This window comes from Papilio machaon, chromosome 21, assembly GCF_912999745.1.
Source record: "Papilio machaon chromosome 21, ilPapMach1.1, whole genome shotgun sequence".
Classification (NCBI taxonomy): domain Eukaryota; kingdom Metazoa; phylum Arthropoda; class Insecta; order Lepidoptera; family Papilionidae; genus Papilio; species Papilio machaon.
In genome coordinates this window covers 1,971,697-1,999,685 of record NC_060006.1, presented here as the reverse complement: position 1 = coordinate 1,999,685, position 27,989 = coordinate 1,971,697, and the positions used below count along the sequence as shown (strand labels likewise).

At 32.6% G+C, this 27,989-nt stretch overlaps 6 protein-coding genes across 9 annotated transcripts; 3 read left to right on the top strand and 3 right to left on the bottom strand.

Annotated features, from left to right (window-relative positions):
• Positions 1-13: 13 nt before the first annotated feature.
• On the bottom strand, positions 14-7,802 carry LOC106711102 (gastrula zinc finger protein XlCGF7.1). 3 transcript variants are annotated; one of them, XM_045683242.1, is made up of 10 exons: positions 7,655-7,802; positions 6,989-7,114; positions 6,590-6,719; positions 5,853-5,947; positions 3,684-3,773; positions 3,025-3,143; positions 2,056-2,210; positions 1,361-1,506; positions 674-721; positions 14-469 (listed from the first exon to the last, which is right to left on the bottom strand). In XM_045683242.1, the coding sequence occupies exons 1-10, from the start codon at positions 7,688-7,690 to the stop codon at positions 404-406; spliced, it is 1,011 nt and encodes a 336-aa protein (XP_045539198.1). In that variant the 5' UTR covers positions 7,691-7,802; the 3' UTR covers positions 14-403. The 3 variants fall into 3 exon arrangements, with proteins under 3 accessions (XP_045539198.1, XP_045539199.1, XP_045539200.1); XM_045683243.1 differs by having other exon boundaries at positions 6,590-6,674; XM_045683244.1 differs by having other exon boundaries at positions 6,590-6,665.
• A 268-nt stretch (positions 7,803-8,070) lies between these two features.
• On the top strand, positions 8,071-12,314 carry LOC106711118 (5'-AMP-activated protein kinase catalytic subunit alpha-2). Its single transcript, XM_045683153.1, has 7 exons — positions 8,071-8,471; positions 8,697-9,002; positions 9,347-9,646; positions 10,490-10,685; positions 11,074-11,200; positions 11,537-11,656; positions 12,027-12,314. Exons 1-7 carry the CDS (start codon positions 8,217-8,219, stop codon positions 12,280-12,282), a joined length of 1,560 nt encoding a protein of 519 aa, XP_045539109.1. The 5' UTR covers positions 8,071-8,216; the 3' UTR covers positions 12,283-12,314.
• Positions 12,315-14,118: 1,804 nt separating this feature from the next.
• On the bottom strand, positions 14,119-18,224 carry LOC106711087 (polymerase delta-interacting protein 2). 2 transcript variants are annotated; one of them, XM_045683209.1, is made up of 7 exons: positions 18,073-18,224; positions 17,726-18,002; positions 17,166-17,210; positions 15,455-15,632; positions 15,080-15,243; positions 14,673-14,878; positions 14,119-14,464 (listed from the first exon to the last, which is right to left on the bottom strand). In XM_045683209.1, exons 1-7 carry the CDS (start codon positions 18,159-18,161, stop codon positions 14,347-14,349), a joined length of 1,077 nt encoding a protein of 358 aa, XP_045539165.1. In that variant the 5' UTR covers positions 18,162-18,224; the 3' UTR covers positions 14,119-14,346. The 2 variants fall into 2 exon arrangements, with proteins under 2 accessions (XP_045539165.1, XP_045539166.1); XM_045683210.1 differs by lacking the exon at positions 17,166-17,210.
• Positions 18,225-18,667: 443 nt separating this feature from the next.
• On the top strand, positions 18,668-21,836 carry LOC106711086 (short-chain specific acyl-CoA dehydrogenase, mitochondrial). Its single transcript, XM_045683208.1, has 5 exons — positions 18,668-18,716; positions 18,944-19,327; positions 19,517-19,932; positions 20,420-20,662; positions 21,341-21,836. Exons 1-5 carry the CDS (start codon positions 18,689-18,691, stop codon positions 21,482-21,484), a joined length of 1,215 nt encoding a protein of 404 aa, XP_045539164.1. The 5' UTR covers positions 18,668-18,688; the 3' UTR covers positions 21,485-21,836.
• Positions 21,837-22,099: 263 nt separating this feature from the next.
• LOC106711093 (actin-related protein 2/3 complex subunit 3) lies at positions 22,100-23,822 on the bottom strand. Its single transcript, XM_045683237.1, has 5 exons — positions 23,575-23,822; positions 23,326-23,502; positions 23,037-23,232; positions 22,734-22,795; positions 22,100-22,282 (listed from the first exon to the last, which is right to left on the bottom strand). Exons 1-5 carry the CDS (start codon positions 23,578-23,580, stop codon positions 22,187-22,189), a joined length of 537 nt encoding a protein of 178 aa, XP_045539193.1. The 5' UTR covers positions 23,581-23,822; the 3' UTR covers positions 22,100-22,186.
• Positions 23,823-23,946: 124 nt separating this feature from the next.
• On the top strand, positions 23,947-24,607 carry LOC106711101 (coiled-coil domain-containing protein 86). Its single transcript, XM_014503329.2, has 2 exons — positions 23,947-24,225; positions 24,299-24,607. The coding sequence occupies exons 1-2, from the start codon at positions 24,050-24,052 to the stop codon at positions 24,597-24,599; spliced, it is 477 nt and encodes a 158-aa protein (XP_014358815.2). The 5' UTR covers positions 23,947-24,049; the 3' UTR covers positions 24,600-24,607.
• The last annotated feature ends 3,382 nt before the right edge of the window (positions 24,608-27,989 follow it).

Below are 27,989 nucleotides of genomic sequence, written 5' to 3'. Positions count from 1 at the left end.
TCAGTGACGTAATAGGTAACAGATGTCATGTTATTATGCACGATTAGTTAATTGTGCGAACGTAGCTGTGGTCACAAAAAACACAGTTATATCTATATTTTAAAAGAAACTATATCTTTATCATAAACTATCTTATTAAGAAATTGCACTTAAAAATATCACTTAATACAAATCTAATACTTCCTTATATATACCATTTATATCTCTTTTTAAATTTTAAATGCAAAAAATGAAAGCAATTTTCATTTGAAATAAAATACGACCAAATACACCCCTGACGTTTTGAATATCTTCCGTCTCTGTCCTTCTTACACTCTTGTATATATCTATCTCGCTCACTTTCTCTCTCAAACAGATCCGTACACATTATGATACAAATTAAGAAACGTCAACAGAACGATACTCATTGAAACAGACTCTGTACTTTTAATTTAGGAGAGTATTGCCTTTCTTGTTTCGTTATTTTTACCTGGAATATTAAAGGATTTTTAAAGTTCAAGTCAAAATAAAAGAAATTGTTTTAATCTGAATCACTGTAAAAAAATTTTTTTGCGAACTCATAAATGCAAAAAAAAATATTTGTAAATGAATTTAAAGCAACCAAATTTTTAAAAAAATTTTTTACAAGATTTATGTAGGATACTCAAAATTATTGTATATTTAGGTAACATACCTCATCATACATGGAATTCTCTTCCGGATCATAAATATCTCTTGACACCTGAAATTTAAAATAAAAATTAAAATATGTGGTTAGAATAATTTCCATAGCTCTAAGACTACCACTATCAAAAATACACTCTTTTTATGTTTGTTAGTCTTTAGTAAAGTTTTAATCTTTGAATTATTCAAACTTTCGTAAGACATTATCATTAACTAATATAGAAACGGCTAAAACACTCACGTATCCGATGATGACATATCCGATGTCGGCACCGACTAGTTTCGAGCCCTTCGGGGACCCTTCATCAGGGTGAGTGGGACTGGTATTATTTCGCGGACGCGGCCCGTCACTCACTAACTCGAAACTAGTCGGTGCCGACACCAGACAAATGTACGTGAGTGTTTTAGTCGTTCTTAATCTTTGACATGAAAAATCAATCTTAAGGACAAAATATACGTTAACACATAAAGTGGGATAGAAAATAAACTTGGAACAAGCTTTTGCTTTATTCCGACATAAACGCGCCTTTAACGTAACTGACAATTAATTCTATCTCTAATATTAGTTTAAATATTTGCAAAATAACTAAAAATGGCGAAAATCAAATAGGCACAAAATACTAGGCCATGTAACCTGTCCAGTGGTTAAAGAGGTGAATGTTTGAAACGTGTAGTTTAAGTTTAAGTAAGTTCTCACTTTGGGAGGTCGTCCGCGACGTGGCGGGTGTGGCGCACGTGCAGTCATCACACGCAGCTGATGCGCACGCAGCAGGTGCTCCGTGTGCTGACTCGGAGATAAAAACCGTTCGCCGCACGACGAGAACACGCAAGAATACACTCGCTCTGTACACAACACACAACTTACCAACGAGATTCGCCAAAATAGCGAAGAGACCGCTGCCTATCCGCATTTCTAGATGCCTACTTTTTATCAATAGAGGTGGGGATGCATAGAAAGTGGATTTTTACTCTAACTATGCGAAAGTCACTTCCTCTTTCCATCCTTTCCTTGTGTATAGAGGGTGGAAAGTACAAACAATCCTCAGACTGTACGCGGAATGACTTCACGCCTGTCTTCTATGTGGTATTGGAACGGTCGAGCCGGTACTATCGTACCATTGTTAACAAATATACCGCGAATTAAAAATACTTCAACGTAAAGATACTTTGACTAGGATTGTCTGGGGAGAAATATTGGCTGGATTTATCTCCTGCCCACACGAAAAATAGTCACAGAAACTCTAGCCCTTCATTATTTGTATTTCGTGATATCGTAATTACGTATCCGTCTCATGTGTAATACATTCGCACTAAACATCGAATCATTTCTCATCCGTCTCTGACACAGTGTAAGGTGTATAGTTGTATCTCAGATGTGTAATGTGTACTCACTGTCATCATTGTGGTCGGTGTGTAGATGATGTGAGGCGAGATGTAGACGCAGCGCGGTGCTGTCAGCCTGCACCTCGCCGCACTCGCCACAACACAGACGAGCTATATTCTTGCCCTTCTTACCAACTTCACTTGATACTTCGTGTACCATTCGCCTGTACACACATCCAATGTTATTGTTTGCCCAACTGGTAGAAGGGCAGTGTTTTGGGTATTTATGAATTAAGTGTTTTCTTTAATAACGAGTATTATACAGGGGGCAGGTCACAAAGAGGTGTCACCAAGGATTGCCAAAGTGACCAAGTGAACTTAAAGCATTGCTAATTCTCACTCTGTTTTCTTCCATTGACCTAAGTCCGAATGAAAAATAATAATAATTGACCTTAAAAATAGGTAATTTGGTCATGGTCGTCAATGATCACTTCGCTGTTCCCGCCGCTCGTTTCCCCCTTCTCTTATAAAAAAATGAGAGGCTGAGGTAACAGCTCATTTTGGAAAAGGGGTCACTTGTTCAAAATAGTTTGGGGATCCCTGATCTAAATCCCCCCCCCCCCCCCAATAAATAGTTAAAAAAAAGAAAGCACCATAGAAATTTCATTCACGGCGCATTATTCCTTTAAAAAACTCCTTTGCAGAATTGATATTTGATGAAAATCTCCATACTAAAGGTACAAAATAATATTAGAAAACAACAAGTTTGTACAAACAAACAGACATGAAAATTGCATATAGAATATCAGTCAGAACAATGTTTCCCAAATGGGCGATAACGCCCCCTTGGGGGCGTTTGAAACCTAGGAGGGGGCGATAAGGGGAGAAAAATGGGGGGCATGGAAATTAATTAAAGTAATGAAATTGTAATTTTTAAGTTTCAGGGCTGAATAAAAATTAGGAGGCTCTGAAATATAATTGATTTTCAAAGGGGGCGGTGAAAGAAATAAATTTGACAATCATTGAGTTAGAAGTTACCTGTGTGTATGCATGTGGTTCCGCTGCTGGAAGCTCTCCCCGCAGACGGGACAGTCATATGCAGACTTCGGCGGAGGACCAGACAGGTGCCGCTTGCGGTGCTGGTTCAGATTTGTCACCTGAAAGCAAATCAACAACCTAGTTATCATCATCAGCTCACTATACATCCCCACTTAGAAGTTCAGAACCTACATTAAGTTAGGGGTGACTTGGCCATAGTCAAAAAACGCTGGTATAAGTGCGGGTTGACTTCACACATGTCTTTGAATTTACTGAACCACCTCACGTAGAGTATCAAAACTAACGGTAGTAGGTATTGCCTTTTTAAAAGCTTAATTATATTAATATTAATGAAAATTTTATAGTTTTTTTTTGTATGTATAATATGTGTAACAATAAATGTTTTTTTCTTTCTTTCTTTCTTTATTTCTCTCTGTCTTTCTTTCTTTCCTTCTTTTTTTTATTTCTCTCTTTTTCTTTCCTTCTTTCTTTATTTCTCTCTCTTTTTCTTTCTTTCTAATAATGGTAGACACCAGCAAAAACAATATCTGTCCGAATTGACTCGCCCGATGAAATACAAAGACCAGAAGACAGTCATCAATTGAAAGAAATAGCAACCTGAATTGACTTTTAATGTACTTTAAGTATTTCATAGTTACCTGAGCGTATGCTTTGCCGCAGCCTTCCTCCGGACACACGTATGGCCGCTCGCCCGTGTGCAAACGGACATGGTTGTTTAGATTTGTCACCTGAGAACATTTACTGTGTTGATTAGAAAAAATTATAATTACTCTAATATCCATTCATTTATGAAGATACTAGCTTTTACCCGCGACTCCGTCCGCGCGGAATAAAAAATAGAAAACGGGGTAAAAATGATCCTATGTCCATTTCCTGGTTCTAAGCTACCTGCCCACCAATTTTCAGTCAAATCGATTCAGCCGTTCTTGAGTTATAAATAGTGTAACTAACACGACTTTCTTTTATATATATAGATATATAGATTCATCATTTACAGGTATAAGAATGATGTTTACTGAACAATTAATAAAATATTTAAAAAAAATACACGATTTCACGAACATAATGTCTTTGCGGTACTCATGACGAAAAAAAAATTATTTTTTAATTTTTGTCTGTCTGTCTATCAGAGTCGCGTTTATTCCGAGTAATTTCCGAAATCGTTGAAACGATTATGACGGGACATTTACTGGAAGGTAACTTATGTATGCAGGAATATTATATGCAACTTTTTTTATTCCACGCTGAAATGGTAGGGTTATATCTTACTTAATATTATAAATGCGAATGTTTAGATGGATGGCTCAACGGATCTTGATGAAATTTGGCACAGATGTAGAACATAGTCTGGAAGAACACATAGGTTGCTTATTACCAGAGCTGGGCATTAACTCGTTAATCCGTTAATCGTTAATTAACGAAGTTAACATTTTGCTTAACGGATTAACTTTTAAGTTAAATTCAAAAAGTGTTAACGCTTTTGTTAACTTCCGTTAAACTCAACTTCCGTTAATAAAAGTCCGTTAATCGTTAAATTAGAAACGGAGACGTGCTGTCATTTTGTTAAAATTACGTGCCACGCCACGCTCGTAAGTTCAACTGTGTTGGGCGACTGTGAACTCTGACTCGAATGGTGAACGAACGAGTTGATAATTGATATATGTGAAGTTCGCGTGCCAGTGTGATGCATCAGAGCGTCCGGGAAAGACGTGACCAACAGGACAAAATTAAAAGAAGGTTCGAAATAGTATATTTCATTACGAGTATATAAAAGCAAGAGTATGTAATAGCCCACATTCCGAACGCTCTTCGTCCCTGCAATACGCCACTCTTTGAGCAACTGTATTAAAACACTTTTTTACTCGTGCTTTTTCTTTAGCTTTTCCAAACTCGTCCGTTCTCTTTCCCAACTGTCAAAATAATGTCTATTAAAAAGAAAAAAGCTAACCACGGAGTTTTTACAAAAAAAATCATTGAAGTTTATGATTATGTTATGATTCATGCAAATATTTCTAAAAAGAAGCTCCTAATTTGTCGCAATATCAGATTTAATGATTTGATTCAATGAATTAGGTTAGGTTTCATTTTATTTCATCTCATTAAATTTCATTTTCATTTCATATCAATAAAAATAATCTACTGAAGACTTGCCTAAACGGCCAAGTTTAGGCATAGTTCCCTTTGCCTACCCAGAATGGGTGAAGAAAACAAAAAAAATCTCTGTATGTATTCTTTTACGATTGGCGCCATTTTTCAAACATTTTAGTTAGTTGAGTTTATTGTGTTTTTTATTATTCTATTAAATTGCTTCATTTTTCGCAACTGTATTAAAAATAGTTGTTTAGTACACACGTGCGGAACCGTCATTACAACTTGTTCCAACTGTCAACCTGTAGACATTTGTCGGAAACATTTGCAATGACAGGCTTTCCGCACTCGTAATGAAATATACTATAATGCATTCATACTTGTCTCTAATACTAATGTGTTTTAGAATGTATAGTCAAATTACTATTTTAAACAAGTGTCGCCACAGTAAGTGTGAAATTAGTATGTATAATTTGGTATGGTTAACTGTTAACGATTAACTTTAACTTGCGTTAAATATTCGAGGATTTAACGCTTTAACGATTAACGAAGTTAATTTTTTAATTAACGAATTAACGATTAACGAAGTTAACTTTTCGATTAACTGTGCCCACCTGTGCTTATTACTTTTTTTTTAATACCGCGCGGACGGAGTCACAGGCTACAGCTAGTAGGGTTATAAAGGTTAGTATTTAATGGAAACACATAGTTATACACACCTGGGTAAAAGCTTTGCCGCATTCTGAACATTTGTATGGCCGTTCATTTGTATGTATACGGAGATGTGCTCTCAAGTTATTTGATTGTGAGAACGCTGAAAATATAACATGAATTATTGTCACAGAGTTCTAGTTAAATAAATAAAATAATATTTAAAGTTGGAGTTATTATTTACATTACTAAATATTACATTACATTTAGAAATCTTTCGGAGCTCTCAAATAGATATAAAATAATAAAAAAAAATATTGTTTTCCTAAAAAATACAGTTAGAAACTATTTAGTTAAACATGTGTTTTAACCCTTTGACATTGGACCCATGGACACACATGGACATTAACAAGTTTGTAAAATGTATGTTTTACCCTTAGTTAATTAGGTATTAAAAAAACTGCCTTTGGTATTAGTACTTTATTTGTCTATATCGCATTTCAGAAAGCATAAGCATGTCTCAATAATCATGATTTCATTTCATGTCTAAATGTAATTGAAACAATATTTTTTTTATTAGACTCTCATGGTTGGCAGTTTTATTTTTAAAAAATTATATGTATTGAAAAGTTTTCTTTTAGCAACCTCTTTTAAGTCCATAACCTTCCTGTTTTTGTTGCAAGTTAAAAGTATAAGTAAGTTTTATTGTCCCTGGATTTATTATGTATCTATCTTTAATGAAATGACATAAAAGATGTAAAAATTCATTAATTCTTAATTTAATTTAACAATTTTATGATCTTACCTTTATTACAATATGTACAAACAAAGCGCCTCTCCGCACGGTGGTTGCGCATGTGACTCTGCAGCTGGGTGCTCTTCTGAAAAGACTTCTCACATATATCACAATACAATCCATCTGGGTCTATGCTCACCTAAAACATTTAATTACGTTTTAGTTAAGAGCTCAAACATAACAGTGAAATGCCTGATACAAGATGTTTTTAATAGTTACATATGACCCTTATACATAAATAATTTTTCTTCAGTAGTCTAGTAGGTTTACACTGAAGTAAATAGAAATAATTGTCACCTCTACTGTTTCGTAGTGAATGATGTGTGATTTATAGGTGATTTGGAAACCTACTGTTATCGGTACAGTTGTTTTGTAAATTTAAAACTAATTTTAACTGTTTAATTGTACCTCAATGGTTTTGGAAGACTTTGGCTCTGTGGCTTCAGATGGATGGTCACCAATAGTCACTTCTGGTACGAGAGGCTGACATTTAAAACACGCGTAAACACCATCTTTTCCAGTTTCAAACAGTTGCTAAAATTATAACATAGTAATAAATTTTCATTTAATATAAAAAAAATCGCCTAAAAAATTATACAAAATTTCTTTATTAACATTTTCTTATAAGAGGCTGAACTAGAACTTTAAATACTTAAAAAAATAAATAGTACATCTGCAAAAATCATTAGTAATGCATCTATTAATTTTACATTTGTGTTTGTTACAAAACAAAGGTGTTTCTGAATATTATTATCATATAAATATAACTATGAACCGAGAAAAAGAAGTTTCAAAGCGCGGTGCCAGACGTAAAAAAAACAAACCGAAACTAAAGAAGAAAAAAAAATAAGGCGGGCAGGTTTCGAACGCAAGGTTTTTTTTATTATTATTGCTACAGCGACCTCCATGCATTACGAGGCACATTTAAAAAATAAAACCACATAAATATTTCTAAAGAAACAGCTTCTCGAAATATAATGATGTTATTTTTATAACAATCTAGTAAAGAAAACAAAAAATATTGACTGAGTTCTACGCGATAGAATGGTAATTCAGAGGGTTCTATCTACTTACAACTGCAGGCTTGAGACATATTGCACATTTATCCATGTTTGAACGTTTTCAAATCACTTATTTTTTGTATACAAATATGATTTCATAAATATTGCTATTTTTCTCATTATACGATAGACCGTCAGAAAAAGGACAGACAGGCACGAGCGGGGTGGGGCACAGTGATGCGGGGTGAAGGGGGGACTTATTTCCATAGACTATAAATAAATGTAAAGTTGTCAATGTCAACCTTTTGTATACTCTTTGTTGTCAACATCAGTTCAAATAACAGAGACCAGACATAATTGAAATATAATCTGTAATGCAAATGCTTCATGACATTGTTATTCTCTACTTTTGACAACTTGTTTGACATATGAAAAACATATCAAGATCTCAAGAACATGCGAATATTTTTTTTTAAAGTTAATGATTTTTCAATCGATTTAGATTTGTTTGATTGGTTCTAAGTTTTAATTTTATGGTGATTTATATAGTCCTGTGATATAAATTTCCTTAAACTAATTTCTATAGAATACGGTGTTGATACGTATTTTAAAGTGTAACTTTTCAGTACGTAAATATGTCTGAAAAACCAGTTGTAGCTAGTGGAAATCAGCCTATCGTGAAGATAGGTCACTATACTTTAGGCGCCACTCTTGGAGTAGGAACGTTTGGTAAAGTAAAAATAGGTGAACATCAGCTTACCAAACACAAAGTCGCTGTAAAAATTTTAAACAGACAGAAAATAAAATCACTAGATGTTGTTGGCAAGATAAGACGTGAAATTCAAAATTTGAAACTGTTTCGTCATCCCCACATCATTAAATTATATCAGGTATACTTTTAAACAGTTCAGATCATCTTTCCCTCCTTATACTACTCATGGCACCAGGTTTTCATTCTCCATTATCAACCATTCGAATGGTTTTCATTTCAATCTACATTCATTGTTAATCCATCCATCTCTTTTAGCCTTTTCTTATTTTCTTGTATGCTTATTTTAAATTTTCTGTTTGCAGTTTCTTTTTCAATTCTCTAGTAATTAATTGATTATTAACAGGTAATATCAACACCAACAGACATCTTTATGATAATGGAATATGTGTCTGGTGGTGAGCTCTTTGACTATATTGTCAAACGTGGTAAACTACAAGAGCATGAAGCCAGAAGATTCTTCCAGCAGATCATATCTGGTGTTGACTATTGTCATCGTCACATGATCGTACATAGAGATCTTAAGCCAGAGAATCTCCTATTAGACCATAATATGCATGTGAAAATTGCGGATTTCGGTCTATCTAATATGATGTTGGATGGTGAATTCTTACGCACATCTTGTGGTTCACCAAACTATGCTGCACCAGAGGTAACATCTGTATTTATTCAAAAGAAATATATATGCTATATAAGCTAGCAATTTAGCTTTTAATATTTAACGTAATATATATAATTTAAAAAGTGGTTAAAACCATAACATTTACTTTTAAAACTGTAAAAAAACAATTTTAAGAAATCTATAAAAAGTAAGCAACGCATCTGTAATTGCGGACGTCTAGGGGCAGCGGTCGCTTCGCCATTTTGGCGAATTTAGGTGGCCACTTACTTGTTTGCCACCTTATAATATAAAAAAAATATTTTATTCAGGAAAAAACAATTACAACATTGTAAAAATTACTTTTAAACTCAAATTATTACCTTTCACATTATCAGGTTATCTCAGGAAAATTATATGCAGGCCCAGAAGTAGATGTGTGGTCTTGCGGGGTCATCCTCTACGCTTTACTATGTGGTACACTACCATTTGATGATGAACACGTACCTACATTGTTCCGGAAGATCAAATCTGGAATATTCCCAATTCCAGACTATTTAAACAAGAGTGTTGTGAGTCTTTTATGCATGATGTTACAAGTTGATCCAATGAAGCGAGCGACAATCGAGGATGTTAAGAAATACGATTGGTTCCAAAAGGATTTACCGGATTATTTGTTTCCATCACCTGTGGAGCAGGTAAATGATCGCTTTTAACGTTTACTTTAAACTAGGTATCGCCCGCGACTGCGCTGAATTAAAAAAAATTAATAAGTATTCTATGTGTTCTTCCAGACTATGCTCTACATGTATGCCAAATTTCATTAAGATCCGTTAAGCCGTTATGAAGATACCTTCAAACAAACATCCATCCATCCATCTAAACATTCGCATTTATAACATTAGTATGATTTAAGAAATAAGAGTGAAATTAGGAAAAGTTGAGGTTTATACTTTTACTGTTAACATTGCATGTGTCATATGGCTTAGGGTGGCCCAAAAAAAAAAAATTTGTTTTTTTCGATTCTCGTGTGAAAATATTATTTTACACTTAAAAAGATGACATGACGAGAAAAAAAAATTAAAACAAAAAAAAAATCTGATTTTGGGCAATTTTGGAATTTTTCAAAAATTCTGAGCGACCTTTTAAGATTTTTTTTAACCTGTCCTTTGGTGGAGGTTCTTAAAACATAGTAAACTCACATATTTTCACACGAGAATCGAAAAAAACAAAAAAAATATTTTTTTGGGCCACCCTAATATGGCTATTATACATTTTTCTGATATCATACCTGCTTCCCTTCAACTATTGTACCTGCAACTTTTCTTGTTGCTTATATGGTTTCATTTTAAGATGAAAAAAATGCAACAAATGCGCCGGGGAAATTTAATTCCCTCTGTTTAGAAATTTTCGGAATATAACACGATGCTCTCGAATTTATTTGATACAGTATTTTTCAACTATGTATCTTTCCTTTTGCAAATAGCAAACGGGGTACATTCACTATCTTAATATTCATCAGAAATGTACCTGTTCCACAGGAGAGTGGGTTTGTGGATGTAGAAGCGATCGCAGAAGTGTGCGAGAAGTTTGGTGTAAAAGAACAGGAAGTGCACACTGCGCTGCTCAGTGGTAACCAACACGATCAGCTCGCAATCGCCTACCATCTGATCATAGACAATAAGAGGATTGCTGATGAGGCGGCTAAAGCTGAAATCAAAGACTTCTATATTGCCGGTAAGTACATAGATAAATTAGTGAAGTAGGTACAAAAAGAAGCATTTCACAAACATTGTGTTAAATTTTCATAAAGTTATTCCGCTAGATTTAAGTGAGCCAGAATGGTTTATTGGAGACATTATTTATTTATTTTGTACTAGCTGTAGCCCACGACTGCGTCCGCGCGGAATTAAGGGAAACTCTATGTGTTCGTCCAGACTGTTTTACATCTATGCGATCCATGCAACCAATCTGGAGATACCTTCTAACAAACATCCATCCAAAAATTTGCATTTATAATATTAGTAAGATTACATATTGTCATGGACCAGGTCCAATTTGAAATTGGTTTTTATCCATACTTTGCATCTGCAGTTATGTTAATTCTAGTGTTTTCAATGAACAGGTCATTCACCGCCCAACACAGCGGAGCCAACACGACCTCATCCCGAGCGCATCGCGCCCATGCGTAGTAAGGAGTCACCGAGTGCTTTACCTGCACAGGACAAACAGAGAGGCACACCTGTTAAAAGGTATACCATTTTCTGATTTTAACTACCACACTCACGGTGAGTTTCTGAGACCAAAGTCTGTATAAAACATATTGTTATTTCTGTTTTCTTAATTTAATGATAGGAATGATGATTTGTTTTATAAAGAAATTCAGGTCTCAGAAATCAACGGTGAACCATTTACCCTTGTTTTCTGAAATTTCTCTCATTATCTTTAAAAAAAACAACCTTTGCTCCTTTGGTCTCAGAAACCAACGATTAGTTTTAAAGTACATTTAGTAATAGAAATATATATAAACGGTGTCCCTTAGGCTGTTAAAATTGGAAGAGGTTTTCAAATTATGTTTTACTTTGCAGAGCGAAATGGCATCTCGGTATAAGATCTCAGAGCAAACCAAATGACATAATGTTGGAAGTGTTCAGAGCTATGAAAGCGCTGGACTATGAGTGGAAAGTCATCAACCCATACCATGTTAGGTATGTATACAAATACTGCTTATTACGACATAACTAGAAGCTATATCGCTTATAGCGACCAACCTCTTAGATTCTAACCGAAGTAATAATAATTAAATCATAATACAATTTAATAAAGCCATTACAAATCTAGTTGATACAATCTATTACATTCTTTATGTATGTTTTTTTTTTATTTTGATTCACTTTGGAATTCAAAAACTACAGTCGAATCTATATAAGCGAGAGTTCAAGGTACATCGAAATTTTTCTCGCATATAAAGGTTTCTTTCTAACAAGAATTTCTCGCTTATAAAGGGTTTCTTAGTTATCCAGTTTTGACTATATCTTAAATCTATATCTCAGTTAAAACATATATCATTCCTTCCAGGGTACGGACATTAAACAAAAAGACGGATAAATTCGTTAAAATGTCATTACAACTGTACCAAGTTGATTACAAATCGTACTTACTCGATTTCAAGTCGCTCTCCAGCGAGAAGGAGGAGTATGATGAGGACTCTGCGTCCACATCAGTGGCTTCCACACCCCCCAACCCTATGACCATCCCAACAGCACCTCAAGGTCATCATACTATGGAGTTCTTTGAAATGTGTGCAGCCCTTATAATACAACTTGCACGATAATAAAAAAAATTATATCTAATCCATACCAGAAACTAGAGGATAATACCAGAAACTAGAGGATATATATGTATATATATATATATATATTATATGTATATAAGAACTTTTTGTTTACCTTTTAGTGTTGCTTACAAACTAATAATATCAATTCAAAGACTAAATATTACGATAGTTTCCTAACTAACTCTATCAGTTCCCTCTCATAAAACATTATAAGGTGATTATGAATTATTTATATAAAATAATAACATATACAAAATAAATAAAAAAATAATAATAAATGGAGGTGTAAAAAATGTAAAAAAACTGCTTCAAAAAAGTCTGCACTCATTAAAAATATTGGTTAATTGTATAATTTTTTTGTAAATATAAAATATATATTTAAAAATATTAATGCTTAGTACTTACCAAAGAGAGCGATTAAGAAGTGCCTTGCATAGTTAAGTGCAAATATTTTAATGTCATTTTAAATTAATAAAAAAGTATGCCTTGCCTCGATTGGGAAATTGTGAATGCCTCTATTAGGTATTACAAATGCCTCATGAAGGCAAAAACATATTCCTTATTACTTCAAAAATAGATTTAAATACAGCGATAAAAAGACTTGATAAATGTTTGAGGCAAAATGTAACTGAAACACTAAGTTTTTTTTATTGGTTAGGTTTTGAGTTCTATTGGAGTAGAGGCATGGCATGGCATGTATTTTGCGTTGCACTTATGTAATTTATTTTAATAGAAATTATTAAATATTTATGTTTCATGTAAGGACAAAAAATTAAATCGTACAAAATTAAATGCACTTAATTATTTGTATAAGTTATATTTGTAGTTTAGACCAAAAGGTATTAGGGATATGAAGATGTGTTAATTTAAATGAAATTATAAGGTAGGTGTTGGAAGCTTTTTGCTAAAGTCATGTTCATTTAACATTGTTAACTTATTTTATTGTAGTAATATTGACTTATGTGCGTTGAAACTTAACAAAAACCATAAACATTGAATACTAATTTAATTTTTTCGTTTTATTTTCTTACCCCGAACTTCTCCGCTGACTTTTATTAAAGAACGAGCGGTCGCCTTCAACATCAGCGCGTAATTTAAAAAAAATGCCTAAATTCCTCCAGCACATATTAGATACCTTTAGTCGAAGTACCTTCAAATGCGGACAGACGACAATTTAAGAAAAATGACTTTTCTCAATGTTACAATTATTATCCACTAGCTTTTACCCGCGACTTCGTCCGCGCGGAATAAAATAAATGCACACGAGATAAAAAAAGTTCCTATGTCCGTCTCCTAGTTCTAAGCTACCTCCCCATCAATTTTCAGCTAAATCATTTCGACCGATCTTGAGTTATAAATAGTGTAACTAACACGACTTTCTTTTATATATATAAGATTTACTCCAAATTTATTAATTGTATGGATGTAATCACTTCACCTTTATAAAATCCATATGACCTCAGAAATACCAATCAATACAACCTTCGTTCACTTTATATCTCTAGAATAAAACAACAAAACACATATTTAATACTGTAATTTATTACAGATCTATTAATTTTAAAACAACTACACTATTCCATTTCAAACAAAATGGATGCAATTGACAATCTGAATGATGGCCGATGTATGGTTCTATAACTAAAATAATAAATTAAAAAACCTCTCTTTAAAAAGAAAAAACAATTTCAAATAAAGACGGTATGGACGACATTGTTAAACGGTGTTCTCTTTATGAGTTCAGTTTAATAAATCGTTTTTATATTCGCAACAAATATCTATTTTTTCAAGTTAAAGTAAAATATTGAAAACAAATAACAAATAGAGGGCGCTAATATAAATTTCATTTAGCACTGGCTGGTTTTTCAATGTAAAAGCACAAGCTTTTGATTTAATTTGACGACTAAATGAAATAGGAACATGTAATTGAAAATAAAATTATGATAACAAAATTAAAGAAAGAAAAGTACATTGGTAGTTTATTTGCAGTTGGTAGAATTAACGTTGTGATAGGTCCGTTGGTAGAAATAGTATCTGTTGGGTCGGTCAGTTTGTCTATGGTCATGCGCTGGGCGTGGGCGACATAGGCGAGCCCTCGTCTGGCTTGCTCTCTAAAGAGAAAGGCGGAATTCGACAGTCGAAAGTGTAGCCGTCCTCACGCTCCATTCTAAACGTGCCCCTACAATTATAAAAACATAAATTTTAATTTAATTCAATAGTGCCAAAATATACACAGATAAAATGCCTCTATATTGAAATTAAAGAATACTTTTCATAAACGATAGATGCCTCTATAGGGAAATATTAAATGCCTCAAAGAAGAAAAAGTATGCCTTTAGTGGAATTATTAAATGCCTCATTAAGGCAAAGGCAGGTAAATGTCTCACCACATGTGTCCGCTGGGCGCCTGCAGGCTGACGTGACTGCTGTACTGGAAGGCAGGTGCGTGGCGCGCGAGCACTGGTTCCTGGCCGACCACACCGCGCCCGCGCACCGTCTCCAGCGTACCCGACAGCGAGAAGATGCGCCAGTGCCGCTCGCGCAGCTGTACAGCTTGAGCCCCAAGGTTCTCCAGACGGATGCAGTAACGCCACTGCACATAACACCAAAACAATACCTACTTAAGTTGACCACATTCACTTCAAACCAGTTAGAAGCTTCCAGTTTTCAAGTCACAATCAAAATGCTTCTAAAGTTTCAAGTCATCTAATTTTCTTTTATCATTCTTGATATATGAATAAAAGCATACTATAGTATTTAACTGTGAAACAAAATCCAGAGATTACCAACTTACCCAGTATACTGCTGAATTCTGTGACTCTCGGCTACCCATATAGAAAGGTATGACGGTAACGCGCACGCCCTCTGTCGTCTCGCGATGTACGTCACTTAGCTCCAGCCACGGATGGTTCTTCTTCTGCCAAGCCCTGAGTGTTTCTTGCGCTATGAACGGTGGGTCTGTAAAAGTTTTGCACACAATAAAAATTTATTGAAGTCAACTGATAACTACAAAATGGGGAATTTATATATTAGAGTTGATCATCAAAATTGATTATTCAATTTTTATGACCTTGCCTTATAGATGTATGTACTTAACTTTATCAGAATATTGCACTGAAATTTATTGGAATTGTTTGTGTATTTGCCTTTATCGAGATTGTGTACTTGCCTTTGTCGGGATTGTGCATGAGGAACTTGTCGAAGAGCTCGTGCTGGAGGGGAACGCGCTCGAGCGAGGTGTATGGGATGATGTCGTCGTGTGCCACGTAGTCTAGCCCAGGGATCGCGTACAGGCTACGACTAGACTCCTGGTTGCCGAGAAAGGTCACCGCCTCTGTCTGTGCGCGCTGTGAATATGATGAGAATCGTCGTGGAGATTCTATGTTTTTTATTTACTAGATGTTATATGACAACCAATAACCCAGGAGTAATGGAACATATGTGCTAATTAATAGATGAGGTAAAGACATAATGTCTAACATAAGGCAGAATAATATTTCCATATATTTTGTAATATCAACTATGTTTATCTATTTTGCCCGCGACTTCGTACGTGCGGAATTAAAAAAAACAACTTAATAGCCTATGTGTTCTACTAGGCTATGTTCTATATCTATGCCAAATTTCATCAAAATCTCCTGAGCCATTCTCTCCAGATGTATCTTCCACCTTCTAACACCCATCCATCCATCCAAACGTTGGCATTTATAATATACAGCAGTCGCCCGTAATTCTGTTCGCTCGGAATTAAAAAAAAAACTAAATTGCCTATGTGTTTTTTCCAGACAGTGTTCTATATTTATACCAAATTTCATCGAGAATCATGTAGATGGAGGTACCTTGTAACAAACATCCATCTTAACATCCGCATTTATAATATTTAATAAGATTAGAGCTTTTACTAAGTAGATGATTGCTAAAATTTCTATTATTTGTTTATTAACTGTTCTTACATTTACATGCTAATGACATTTAAATATTACAATGATAAAAGAAGTTAATGATATTTTACTAATTAGTTTATAATTATTACAACAGTTAGAGTAATATAAAAAACAATTTAAAACATCATGATTTTGGTAATTACATAAATTAGTTATATGACAGATGAAGTTATTATTTTTTGATTATTAAGTTAACAAACAGCTGGCTCATAAGAGAAAGAACGAAACACTTTAAAAAGACAAATACATATTATCCAGTACTAGCTGTCGCCCGTGACTCCATCCGCGCGCATTTTTTATGGGTATGAATAATAAATAGTAGCTGATCCTCAGACCAACTGAATATATAAAATTTCATAAAAATCAGTCACTCCGTTTCAGAGGAGTATGGAAACAAATATTGCGAGACAAGAATTTTATATATCTATATATATAAAAGAAAGTCGTGTTAGTTACACTATTTATAACTCAAGAACAGCTGAATCGATTTGACTGAAAATTGGTGGGCAGGTAGCTTAGAACCAGGAAACGGACATAGGATAATTTTTACCCCGTTTTCTATTTTTTTTTTTGTTTATTCCGCGCGGACGGAGACGCGGGTAAAAGCTAGTATAAGATAATTGCTTTGTTTTTAATTGTCACCTGCAATGAATACAACAACTTTAACATAACAAACAAAGGGAGTTACATTTCTTATGACATCTTATGCAAGACTAAGACACTTCCTCAAAGAAGTTGAATGTGCCATCAGTTTATATCAGTCTGAAATTAACACCCTATTTTATTAGTAAAAGACTTGACTTTCTGATTAGTTTAAATGACTATGCCATACAGAAGCTAGAATTATTGATGATAATAACTTCACATAAAGCATTAATACAAACACCTATAGTTAATTCATCAACATTTATTATTTAATAAAATATATTTTGATACCTTTTTCTTCCATTCTGGTCTCATATCGATGTTGGTTTGCACAGTCAACAATCATTTGAGTTTAGTATCATTGTATATTAAAAATAGAACTCAATAATAAATTACTCTTATGGTTAAAATCAGCTAATTTAGTTATGAAAAGCTAAATGACATAATATTTTTTATATGTTATTTACTATTAGTGTAATAAGACCCCTAGTATTATATTATGTACACTAAACATTATAAGATAGTTAAATGGATACACAAGGAAAATTTTTAAAAAGCTTTATAACTTGGTCTCCAAAATATTAAAAAATATTATTTATATGAAAAAAATTACTAAATAATCTAGTTATTAGTAAAAAAACTAGCTCTGTCTACCCTAGTTGGGATTAAACGTATAAAAGAAGTTATCATTTTAATTTTGTAATGATGGAGTAAAAATAAAAAATACACATATAGTAGTATATGGAACTTCAATAGTTTTATGAATTAATTAATGATATAACAGAAGTTGTTAACATTGACATAAAAGGTAACAAGCATGTTAATAACTTTGACATTTAATATATACTTACTATGTAAGGAGCATCCCTGGTATCTATGAGGACTTGATAAAATGTATGTGTTCTCCCCTTGACTTCTTTGCCTACGTTTGATAGAGTATCACCCGTTTCTGAGGGGTTGGCGGTTTCAGCGTATTCTTTCTTATTAGTGGCATCCCTGTCATAAACTCTTGCTAACCAAGGAAATAATATAACGCCTCTGTAACCGAATACTTTATGCAAAATAAGTTGACCCGTATCATATTTTCCTGTTGTCTTTGGCGTCTCCAACTTTCCAACTTCTGCCAATCTGAACAATTATAAAATGTTAGGTTATAAGAGTAAGAAATAATAATATATGTGAATAATTTATTACCTACCTTGTATAATGTGCTACGTTTGTTAATATAAGCCTAGATGTAGTTAATCTAAATAGGTTTGCAGGTAATACTCGTGTCAATATCTCCATTTTACCATTTTAATTTGTTGTTTTTCGTTTACACTAACAATATATTTTTTCTTTTTATTTGACACTGACAGCTGTTGACAGAGTCACTGTCAACTAATTAGCATTTTGAGAAATTTTCATGAAAAGTCCAAAGGCATTCACTCATAGATCCACTGGAAATATAAATTGTAACTTCTGCTTACATTTCATCGAACTGGCCGAAATTGCTTTATAAATTTATTGCTACTAATAATTTATTTATGGCTATTCAATTAAAATCAGTTGGGCAAAGTTTGATCAAATTGAAGATTATTTATACTCTGCAAGTATTTATCAACAATTTTTACAACAAATAAGAAATGACCTAAAGGTCTATGTTACCAAGTCATAAAATTAAAAAAAGAAAAATTATACAACATCCGCACTTGACATTTATGACCATAGATAAAATACTTATATATGTTACGGTTACGACCATCCGCAAACAAAACTGAATAAAAATACAAAGTTCAAAGTACTATTTTTATAAAATTTTGTATTGAAATAAAATGTTCTCAAAAACTGTGCACCTTTTTCGTAAGTCTTTAATTTTATTCAAATGAACTTTCAATTAAACAAAAATACAAAAGTTTAGTGTAAAAGTAAATTTTAAATAATTACAGATTTTAAACAGAAAATATTAGTAGATAGAACTTGTCGCATTTTGGTATTCATATTTTTGTCTAAAAAGCTCTGAGCCCCTCAGTTGGGACGTACAGTGAGCTGATGATTATATTCTATTAATTAATTATTAAAAATTCCAGTATCAACTTCTGCGAAGCAGTCGAGATGTATTGCATCTCTATCAGCATTACCTGATACATATCAAATGTTATATAAAACATGTCGTGACTTCGCTGAAGCAGAACTAAAGCCACAGGCAGCTAAATATGATAGAAACCATGAATATCCTGGGGAGGCTATTAAAAAAATGGGTGAACTCGGTCTTATGGCCATAGCAACTCCAGAAGAATTAGGTGGTGCTGGATTAGATTATCTAGCATATGCTATAGCATTGGAAGAAATTTCACGTGGTTGTGCATCAGCTGGTGTCATTATGTCTGTAAATAATTCATTATATCTTGGACCGGTTGTACACTGGGGGACAGATAAACAAAAACAGGAGTTTGTGACACCATTTTGTATGGGTTTGTTTGCAATTTTTGTATTAAGAGTTAGCACTGCTGAAACATTCACATAAGATATGTAAACTTCTTTGGCATTTTATAGTTGAAATAACATTTTTTTATGTGTATGTACTATCAGTGTGAACTCCATTAACTAATTAAATATAAAAAATATACAGTCAATTTCATGGTACCATTTTATTTCTTTAGGAGACAGTGTGGGATGTTTTGCACTCTCAGAACCGGGAAATGGATCTGATGCTGGGGCAGCTTCAACTGTGGCTAAAGATATGGGAGATAAATGGGTTTTAAACGGGACAAAATGTTGGATTACAAATGGATATGAAAGCACAGCATCGGTAGTATTTGCTACTACGGATAAGAGTTTAAAACATAAAGGTATTTCAGCATTCATAGTGCCTAAGCCAATAAAAGGTTTAGAATTAGGCAAGAAGGAAGACAAGTTGGGTATAAGGGGATCTTCAACATGTTCTCTTATATTTGAAGATTGTGAGGTGCCAAAAGATAGTATTTTAGGGGAGCCAGGATTTGGTTTCAAAATTGCTATGATGACGTTAGATGCTGGAAGGATTGGTATTGCATCCCAAGCATTGGGTATTGCTCAGGTAAATATTGTAGAAAAATTTAAGGATATGTTGTTTGTAGTAACTCATATGTTCATTTCTAAATGCTATAACTGCCTTATTTAATAGTTCTTTGGTAAAACAATTAGTACAAAAACTAGTATCATCCCTTTAAATCTAAGAAAAAAACTTGTGAGCCGTCATGGGACGCCTGGCAGATGTGAAACATCGTGTCTGTGCAAGTAATATGCATTAAATATTAAACATTATAATTAAATAAATAATAATAATGATAGTAATGATAATAATGATTATAATGATAATAATAAATATTATTAAAATAATAATATATATATATATTAAATGTATACCTCAGTATAGCGTGGCAACCCGTCGCCACGGCAAGCGTCGCCACGCCAACAATTCGGTTTACCAGTGATCCTATAGATGTTTCACATCAAAAAAAAATAACTGTATATTTTTGTATGGGTATTTCAGTTGTAGTATTAATAAAGATTATCTTCTCCAGGCATCATTAGATGTAGCTGTAGAATATGCCTCAAAGAGAATAGCATTCGGCAAACCCATATCAAAGTTACAAGCTATTCAAACTAAACTAGCAAATATGGCGTTACAATTAGAATCCGCCAGATTGCTTACGTGGCGTGCTGCTTGGCTCAAAGATAACAAGCAACCATTCACAAAGGAAGCAGCCATGGCTAAGTTGGCAGCATCGGAAGCTGCAACGTATCTATCACATCAATGTATTCAGGTAATAACAGTGTTTTTTTTTTTATATTCAATTTAATAACATACAAGTAACCTTTGAGATATTATTGTATTATTGAAGACTGTGGATGTTGGATGGATGGAAAAATCAAATTTGTCAAGCTAAATTATAAAACCAAAATACTGTAATCATAGCTCCTGTCCTTCAAATAGTTTTTTTTTTAATACTTGCCATTTTCTAATATTCTCCATTGTACAGAAACTTGATACCAAGCTAAAATACAGAAAACCGTCATCAATTCTGTCCTCTGTCTTCTGTGTCATTGAATAATGTCCTGCTCGACCAGTGAAATATCACGACCACACAGAAGACAGGCGTGAAGTGGAAGTAATGCCAAGTACAGTCTGATGAGTGTGGTGCCGGAAGCCTAACTAATCTTCTTTCCCTTCCCTCCCCTTTTCTTATCACAAAAGGATGGCAGAAAAGAAGGAAGGGGAGGCAGATTTGATGGAGGAGGAGATGCATAGGAAGGTTAAATATTCTCTTTTTGTGCATCTCCTTCGTCGATTGAGGGTAGGCAACGCATCTGCAATTGCGAATATCTATGGGCAGCAGTCGCTTCGCCATTTCGGCGAATTCATGTGGCCCCTTGCTTGTTTGCCAACTTGAAATATAAAAAAAAATTGTTTCTAATTGTAGTGCATTCATTTTTTTTATTAGATTCTTGGAGGCATGGGTTACGTGTCCGATATGCCAGCAGAAAGACACTACCGAGACGCAAGAATAACAGAAATATATGAAGGCACTTCAGAAATACAAAGACTTGTTATAGCCGGACAGATTCTTAAAGAGTATGGTGTTTAATGTTTATAACGATTTTGTCTTTATAAATTGTAAACTGCCTTCAGATGTAAATCTAACATAACAAATATATCTCACATACTTATCCTAGGTTTCTGATACCAAACTCGCCATTTAAAACATGTTATCTTTTTTTTTTCAAATTCACGGGGATGAAAATATTTATACAATGATTGTGGTCTCAGAAACCCACGGTTAGTGCTAGTTTAACTTTCAATCGACCGGTTCGAATCAGTTATGCTTCCTTGACATCGCAAGCTCCGCCCCTAGTTAGTTGTGACCACTCTCATACTACACCATGTTTGAAATTTCCGCCCTCGTATTATATCAGAAAAAGAACTTTTTATATTGTAAGTATTGATAGCTTGTAAGTGAAATATTGAGAGATGTTTTATATATATCATTTAAAATCAATAAAATATATGAACATTATTACATGTTCCTTAATAATACTCTTGTAAATCTCTTTCATAGCATTAAAGGTATAATTTTTTTCATATGAAAAATAATGAAACCAATAATTTTTTGAAGATAATATTTTACATGTTAAAAATGTTTTTTTTTTTAAATAAGACATACTTTTGATATATCTTATACACAATTTTGAATTAAAATGACTGATGATACTGAAATGCAAGATACAAATAATGTCAATTATATAACAAAAATATAATAAAGAGAGAACATAATTATAAGCTATTTTGTTTACTGGCCCGGCCCTGACAGAGATTTATCCATGAATTTCCTTTTAGCAAAACAGAGCCACCACTTGCTTGGTTTGCCATCTTCTGTTGCAAACACCTGAAAAAAAAGTATAAATTAATCAAGTAAGGTAGGTTACTTATAATATATAATGCCATCCACACTTCTGAGAACTGCATGGAGAAACACCCTGTGAGACATGGTCAAGAAGTAGACAAGGTATAGGATTCCACTACCACACATAGCTAACTACTATCAGTGGCTAAATTTAACAATTTTTACATATTAATAAAACTGGAGTGTCCATATGTAATATCTATAAAAAAAAACATATTTCGTACATATGACATACTTGCGTGAAAAAACAATTTTAAAATTTTTATCTGTCCGCAAGGCTGCATTTGTTTAAAGTAATCTCCAGAATGGATAGACCAATTATGGCAGGAAGGTTAGTGATTCACGCATATTATAAGCTTTTTTTTTTATTCTGTGCTGAAAACGTACCAGGCGGCTTGTCTCAAACAAAAAAGTAAAAACACTACAAAATTACCTTCTCACACACCCTGTTACCAGTTTCATGCCTCAATTGCTGCAGATATTGTCTCATCAAATCTAAAAATAAATAAAATTTTTGTATAAGATACAATTTTGTCTGTGAAAATATCTACACAACTCACAAAGAACAATATATATATGATGACTTGTTTTATTTAATGTACTCAGTAATTAAATTTAGAGAATCAAATAGCATTTTCTTCAAACTATATTTAATATTTTCCATGTTAATATGACTTTTGTTTGAAAGTGAACTTTCCAAGACAGCCAGTGACAGTGATTGTATGAAATTACTAACCTGCTTCTTGAGTACTGGTGGGTTTAGCATAAACTGAATTAAGAGGAAATCCAGGCTCTCCGGGGATGTCAAATTTAGATATGGCAAGCATATACATTTCCTGCTGACCCTGATTCTTATTAGAGCACTTTTGCAATTTCTTTAGACATTCCGAAATATACAGAGTTAAGTATATAAGAACTCTGTCTGCATCAGACTGAAATATACAATTTACGTTTACTTAGTACATTTAAAAGCAATTTTATCAAGCTGTAGGTACTTTAAATTCTTAGTTTACTAAAATATTTACCTTAATCTCATAAAATCTAAAGAATACATTGGCCTTAAAATAGTTAAGTGCTTCGTCGATAACGTCCAATTCTTGTTTAGGATTGGTGGGCGCTGGGCCTCTGTAAGTAGTGCGCAAAGGCAACAGAGCCAAGTTTCCAACTGATTGCGTGTAATCAGTTAATGTCGAATGATACGCCTGGAATATTCAATTTGTTTTAAACCGACAAACATGTTACAAAACTTAAGCATGCAATATACATTGACTCACCGGCATATTGTAATTATGAATCCTTTTACAGATAAGAGTTTTAAAACACAAAACCTCTGGGTGTGGTAAATATATCGGTTCCACTAATTAGAATAGACAGTAAGTAATTTATTAGACAACTAAAGTAATTATTTACTAGTTAAAGTTATTAAACTTGCCACGAACGTCTGAATCACTAAATCACAGCATATTTATCCTTAGAAAAGCTACTATAATTTGACAGTTAAATATTCACATTCATAGCTAGACAGTTTAAACTGACATTGACATGTTTTCTATTTCCGTTGAAAGTGCAGTGGCTGAACGGTCATTTATTAAATACAAAAAAAAATATCTTTGTCTATGCAAAATGTCAATCTGTGTCAGTTAACTGTCAACATCCAGTGTCTATGCGTAGTTGTTTTGCAAGAAAATAGAAACACGTGCATAATCTAAAATTTGATTTGTATTTATAACATAAGTGTAAACTGCAAAAATGTCTTCAGAAACAGACATTAAAGTTAATTCTTTAATAGAGAACATAAAGAAAAATCAGGACAATGAATCTAGTGAAAAATCGATTGTTAAAAAACAACCCAAAAAACAAGAAAATAAAGATGAAATAAGAGGAAAACCTAAATCTGGTCGATTTTGGAAATCTCAGAAAGAAAAGTAATTGTTATAATACCGAATTTATTATTTTTTGTTTCGTTCTAATTAAATTGTTGATAATTCTCTTTTTTAGGTTTTCAACAATAAATAAAACAAAAGGATTGAAGTTAGATTTCCAGAAAAAGACTGCTCTACGTATGGAATTGAAACGCACAAAAGAATTGTCTAAAAGTCTTTTAGAACAATTTAAAGAGAAGGAACTAGAGCGTAAAGAGAGGCGACGAGAAAATATAAAACGTGCCGCAGAAAACAAACAGAAGTCAGAGATTGTACAAGTAATAACTAATACTGCTAAACTAAAAAGAATGAAGAAGAAACAATTAAGATTTATTCAGAAGAGAGACACAAATAAAGCTATAGAAGCAAGTAAATAAAAGTATAACATGAAAAAATGTTTATTTTTATTTTGAAGCCTAGTTCATTTATTTACTTCTACCAGAAATAGAAAGAATTTTATTGATCACAATCAGGTTCATTCTAAAACTAGTTTTTTTATGTTTATTTATTCAAGTTTAATCTCCAATATAATGTGGTTAATAATCAATTTTATGTCAATTATTGACTTCAAATGTATACTTTTAACTGTTGTTAAAATGTGCATATCTGTTAAGCTGGGTACCTACTAACTTTATGAAGTATAACATTTGAAATGTGCCATTCATTGCTTGCTGGTTTCCTCATAACACTATATATTGACTATATGAATACTTGAGATTCACTCAAAGAAGTCAAAATCTAATTCTGGCATTTAAATTTACATTTCTCAAATCCCAACTCTTACTACGGCAACAAGCCATAGAGTTCTGTATCCAAGGTATGATTTAGGTTCTTTTAATAAATTAAATAGTCTATGAATCATTTAATATTTTTATTAGGTATATTTGTACACCGCACATACATATAAAAATATTAAATGCTTACCATTTTTTCTGTTAATTAGAATGTCATGCGTGGGAAATATTTACACACAGTTGTGAGTTGTGACGTAAGTGATATGAATCATATAACATTGAATTTTACTTTCATTATATATTTACAATAGTGGAAAACAGTTTACAATCTCTATATAAGTTATCCGTAAAATAAAGTCATTCAAATTAATCATTATTAAGGTTCCTAATTTTGATTTTACAGTTCATTTAGAGAGATACTACAAGGAGATCCACAATATTTTTCAAATATCAAATGTTATATACACAAACGGACAAGCAAAACTTTGCTAATACATTTATGTATACAAGCCTCAATTAATATCACTTTTCTACAAGGAAATACTGTTCAATGTGATAGTATTTATACAGTTAACTTAATAATTAATATATAAGTAGATTGTAAAAAAAAATCGAAAATTAATATAAAAAAAAATGTTAGTGTTAACCTCAAAAATCACACATATCAAATACATTATTTTTTATTTACTTAAACTCTAACTTCATTAAATTCAATCAAATAATTTACATTTAAAAACAACAAATACAGTTGTCAATGTTAACAACAGTTTTGTCTATAATCTATTATAATACTTTTTTCCAACAAATAGAAACAAATTCATTGAAAATATCAGTCGAAGGCAGTGATAACATAGTTCATAAAAGAATGTTAAAAAAATGTTGTTCGTAAAGTAAAAAAAGAGAATAGCAAAATACCTATAAAGTTAAAAAAATTCGAGATAAATAAGAGTGAGTTGTTGCAATGATTCAAAATTATAGATAGGTCAATTCAGCTTTGCCTATGATTTAATGTGGCAATTGGAAAAATGTGTAAATTGTGGTAAATAGACCAGATGCCTATTTGATTACGCACAAACATATTACAGCGCAAAATTACTATAAGGCATTTGTTAAAGAAAATGTAAGGAGTATTTTTTTACGTACAGTCCAAGACGTTTATTTCCTACCCACTGGTAAAAGAACAATGGCAGCCGCCCATACATCAAAATAGTTGAGGCTAAATGATAGCGTCTAAACATGAAAAATATCTTAAAACGATAAGAATTAGTTACGGAGCAAATATCTGAAAGAATTTCGGCCCTAGGAAGCCGCAAAAAATAGATATTTTGATTTTAATTTTTCGTTTTTCAAGGTTACGTCACAATGACAGCTTGAGAAAATTCGCAATGAAGGTTGTTATTTAAGTAGATATCTAGTACGTGATTTTATTTTGTATATTAAATCAGAACTGTATCGTTATAAATCAGGCAGATGGTGGTTATGAGTAGTTATGTGGCTGATTTCGAAAAATATAAGAGTACCACTAGCTGCCACGCGGCATGTTGGTACTCTTTGCTACGAGCGCCACACGAACTCAACCGACACAAGGCGAAGTATTTATGACGTGCGTGACATTTTAAATGTTGCCATAACCATAAAAGCGAATAGTTACAACATAGTGCGGTTTACATTCATTTAAAAATGCCTGAAGCCCAAAGAACTATCTTTTTTCACTAAGTATACACCTACTACAAATAATAAGTATCTATTTTAAAGTAAGTATTGGAATATCATACATAATAATAATTTCTAATTCGTACACTTTGCTAAATATAATTCCGAAAATACGGCATTCTTTAAATGGTGGGAACACTTTAATGGGTGATAATCCGATTAGTCAATATACATTCTTTAAATTATTATAATTTTTCTGTGGCTTCAACGAAAATAGAATTATTTACGTAAATTATTAAAAAAATATGTAAATTAATTGTATCTATATGATATTTCTAGACGCTAAATTTTTTTTCAACTATTTTTCTGCCATTGTTCTTTGATGCTCACAATGCAATTAAATCGAAAATTTGTCAGTTACACACAAATGTCAGATAAATTATAATTCTTTTTTGCTGTACGATTTTCTATCCTGAGTGGGAAGAGACTTTTTTTAAATTTTACTGCACATCAGCAAAATAGGTTCATTACGTATGTTTTAATAATAAGCTATCATATTTCAAATGTATTTAAAGTGACTTTATGCATATTGAAATTGAGAAAATCTTGAGATTCTAACAAAAACATTAATTATTTTGATGAAAAGATTTCAAGCAAAATTGATAATGAAAAATATGTTTACAATTTCTGTTAAGTTTTTTTTTAAATTTGGCACTGACGTCTTTTTCAATTTTCATTATATTTTGAACACTGGATTTATTTAGCGTTGGAAGATAATAATTGTTCTAATCTTTAAAACACAGTATGATACCTTTATTTTATAATGTTGCTTCTCTTACATATAAAAAAAGGACTGTAATTATATTGTTAAAATAAAAAAAATAAAAATTAGCTTTGAGTATTGTACATATATTATAGAGTACCGTGAGTATTGTACATTTTAGAAAAAAAAAAACATATTGAACTTCGAATTTTTTTAGATAGTATGAAGAATTTACAACCAAACTGTTAGTCGGAGGCAATTCAAGAATTAGTTTTTTTTTTTTTCATAAAATCTCAAAAAAATTAAGATTTCTAGGACACAATTTTAAGCATAAAATTTTAATATCAATTCTCATTAAATCTCACAGCGAAACTAAAAGTTTTGAAATTGTACTTTTTAATAATTATAAAAATTCACCAATAATGATAAAAAAATATATTAAGATCTCGACAAAAATAAAGGCTTAGTTTTAATTACTGATGTTTCCCGTTGGACTGTTGGCCTACCGATCGATCGGTCCAATGGGAAAAAATAAATGAATAGAATCGGGTAATCGGTAGGAAGATTGCTCCAATGGAGAAAACCAATTGAAACTAAGGCATACTAAATTCACACCT